Raw genomic sequence first — 3,225 nt, forward strand, 5'->3', positions numbered from 1 at the left:
TTTGTCAGAGTCCAAGATGACATCTTGAAAAATGCAGATTTTCGGCCCAAACTGACTCTCTGAATCCATTACATGACAATGATAACTGGCCAGTCATCACATTGGTGAAGCTGGCATGTTTGGAACAAAACGGTGTGTCAAAATAGCTGTCAGTAGACTAATTAATGAGTCGCTCTTGTGTCAACATATTTGTCCAATAAAGCGGATTCTGAAAAAGTGCTCCTTTCTTGTTTACATACTTACAAATCAGTGTATTTCTTTTAACCGAACAGTTAAATGCCGCCATGAAATACATCAGCATGACACCACTTGCCATTTTAAGTTATGAATGTAATGAGAGCCTAAAAAGGGGGTACGGTGCCGTTTTTTTTAGTGGTTTTCCCTCCAAAGCAACACTTCTGCCATATACTATTTTGAACATTGGACCACTTTTAGGACAGACATTTATAGGCCTGGCAGTGACAAATTAAACCGACTCCCCAAAAGGTAAATAAGAAGTAAAGAGATAGAAAACCTTGCTTACTAAAATAACAAAATCTCAACTAGAAGCTGAACTCAAACTAAAATCTAGGATTATAACACCTGATATGTGTAATGATAGTGTCAGTCTACTGGCAGATACTCTTGTATTGGTATGACACAATTTACACAAAGTCATGTTTGTATTTTGTCAGCAGTGAATCACTTGTGAATTGTCACAGTTTTGTGATGTACGCAAGCATGATAATAACTTCTATCACAACATATGAAGAAGTAAAGGCATCCTTAAAGAGGGTTCATGTTGCCACCACCACCACATTTGTCTTGCTGCTATAGTTACATGTTACTTCTCAGATTAAAAATTATATTATTATTAAATTATGATGTATTGTTACAGATTAAACTAGCCAATAATATGTAAAGCAGTTCCAACACCTTCACGTTGACTGCTACAACAGTAAAGGACTTACATGTTAATATATCATTAAAAATGATCCAATAATACAATATACTGAAGCACAAAGGGACCACTCTTTAGGCACATTTTGTTGATAAACCATCTGTAGGAAACTTTTAGCCTATTTTGTACTTATATTTGTACTGAAGTATTTTTACAATGTGATATTGCCACTTTTACTTAAGGTAAATGATCTAAATACTTCTCCCACCGCAGATATTCATAGGGCAGGTGACGACCGGCAAATTAATCTTAATCCCAAACACCCACAGCCCAAGAGTATGTAAACAACTCTGAACCATTCATACAGTCGTAGTAAAGAAGTGGGTGGCATGAGCAACACGCCCCTCTCTCCTCAAATGGGATGTTGACGGACACCACGTGACCTCCGTTTTGCCTCGACTGGCTCGTGGGAGGGCGGTGCGTGTGACGTCAGCGGGGGGAAACGATACAAAACACTCCGCGAAAGTACAGATGCCTCAGAGAAGTGTTTCTGTGTTTTCATTGACAGGACCCTGACAGCCAACACCCAGGGATAAAAGCCAAAGAAGACTTTTAAAAGAGAGAGAGAGAGAGGGAGAGAGAGAGAGAGGAAGAGAGAGAGAGAGAAGACATTACAGGGCTATTGTGCTGTCACACCTGTGTGTTTCATTTAACACCCTTATTTCCTTTCTAAACCACGTGGGCAAGTCACCAGGGTTCATGTGTGACATATACAGCCTGGACTCTCACTGCGTGTCTCCACAATGCAACATGAGTTGGGCGATGGAGCCTGCTAACTTCTACGAGAGCGCCAAGCTGGGCGGCACGCAGCACGGGGGCTGCAAGCCGGGCAGCAGGAGCGACAACGCGGGCGAGGACGGCACTATGGTGGAGCTGAGCACCGCCCCTGCCATGTACGACGACGAGAGTGCCATCGACTTCAGCCAGTACATCGAGTCCATGACAGCCGTGCCAAACCTGGAGCTGTGCAACGACGAGCTCTTCCTCGACCTGTTCAACACTGTGAAGCAGGAGAAGGTGGACTTCTACAACATGCAGGGTCCCGCGCAGTCCGGCGGCGGCATGCAGCAGCTGTCAGCCGCCTACACACCAGAGAGGAAGGCGGACGGCGTGCTGGATAAGGGGGCGTTCAGTGCGCCCATCAAGCAGGAGTCCGACTGGAGTGACAGCGACATGTCCTCGTCCCTGCCTTCACAGATCGAGACCTGCGCCCAGACCTCTTTCAGCCTCCCCACAGGGCAGCCCACTCCCCCCACCACCCCGGAGCCTTTCTCCAATGTCAGCTCGGCCAAGTCGTCCCCGCGGAAGATCGGAAGGGATAAGGGGAAGAAGGCGGTGGACAGGTTCAGCATGGAGTACCGACAGAGGCGAGAGAGGAATAACATTGCCGTAAGGAAAAGCAGGGACAAGGCCAAGATGCGCAACTTGGAGATGCAGCAGAAGTTGATTGAACTGAGCGCCGAGAACGACAGGCTTCACAAAACTATCGAGCAGCTAACCAGAGAGCTCAGCGGGCTCAGAGATTTCTTCAAGCAGATACCAAACTCCTCCTTTACGGGCTCCTCGACTGTGGTGGAGAGCCGGTGACAAATTCATGATTCTATGAACTGAGTTTTATGAAACATACCTCAACAGACATTTCGTTTTTACCATCTGTACCAGATGTATTTTAAGCTTACCATAATGGCACTGGAAAATATGTGATGTGTTGCTGCCATATTTTTTTGTGGGATTTTCTCTGTATTAAATTATTTTACCACTGCATTTACATAATGTTATACCTGATATGGTACCTGTTATATAATTCCAAACTTTGTATAAGAGCCAGAGCATGATCTTTTATATAGTTTGTATGAAAAAAAAAACATTTTTGTTTATGGAATCTATAATAAAATTGACCATAAGGTGCAGAAATATCCTGGTCTGTGGGTGCTCTTTGCACAGTGTGTTCAGCATGTTGTGTGTTCCCACAAGAAGTCAGAAAGTACAACGAGGAAGAAAAAGTCAGCAAAAGTCAAACTTTTATTGACACAGTCGCAGTAATCTTTAAGACAGAGGTAGATAAGTTGGGGAAAAAAGTCTTTTTAAAAGGCTTTTTTTTTAAGAAATAAAAAAATATCCTGTTCTAAGAGTCACATCCCATTTCATGAACCACGTGGGCTGCTTTGACAGACTGCATGCCACAATTCCACCCTTGGGCTGTCAACTCCTGGTCCACAGGATCACATATCATTAACACAAACAAAACCTTGTCTTCTTGCAGCCCCGTTCGCTTCGGCACAGCC

At 44.2% G+C, this 3,225-nt stretch overlaps 1 protein-coding gene across 2 annotated transcripts; it reads left to right on the forward strand.

Moving 5' to 3' along the window:
- The first annotated feature begins 1,362 nt into the window (after positions 1-1,362).
- Positions 1,363-2,854, forward strand: cebpd (CCAAT enhancer binding protein delta). 2 transcript variants are annotated; one of them, XM_046407272.1, is made up of 2 exons: positions 1,363-1,513; positions 1,546-2,854. In XM_046407272.1, the coding sequence occupies exon 2, from the start codon at positions 1,640-1,642 to the stop codon at positions 2,525-2,527; it is 888 nt and encodes a 295-aa protein (XP_046263228.1). In that variant the 5' UTR covers positions 1,363-1,513; positions 1,546-1,639; the 3' UTR covers positions 2,528-2,854. The 2 variants fall into 2 exon arrangements, with proteins under 2 accessions (XP_046263228.1, XP_046263229.1); XM_046407273.1 differs by having other exon boundaries at positions 1,383-1,499; positions 1,532-2,854.
- Positions 2,855-3,225: the final 371 nt, after the last annotated feature.

Source organism: Scatophagus argus, chromosome 13 (genome assembly GCF_020382885.2).
Source record: "Scatophagus argus isolate fScaArg1 chromosome 13, fScaArg1.pri, whole genome shotgun sequence".
NCBI classification, from domain to species: Eukaryota; Metazoa; Chordata; class Actinopteri; family Scatophagidae; genus Scatophagus; species Scatophagus argus.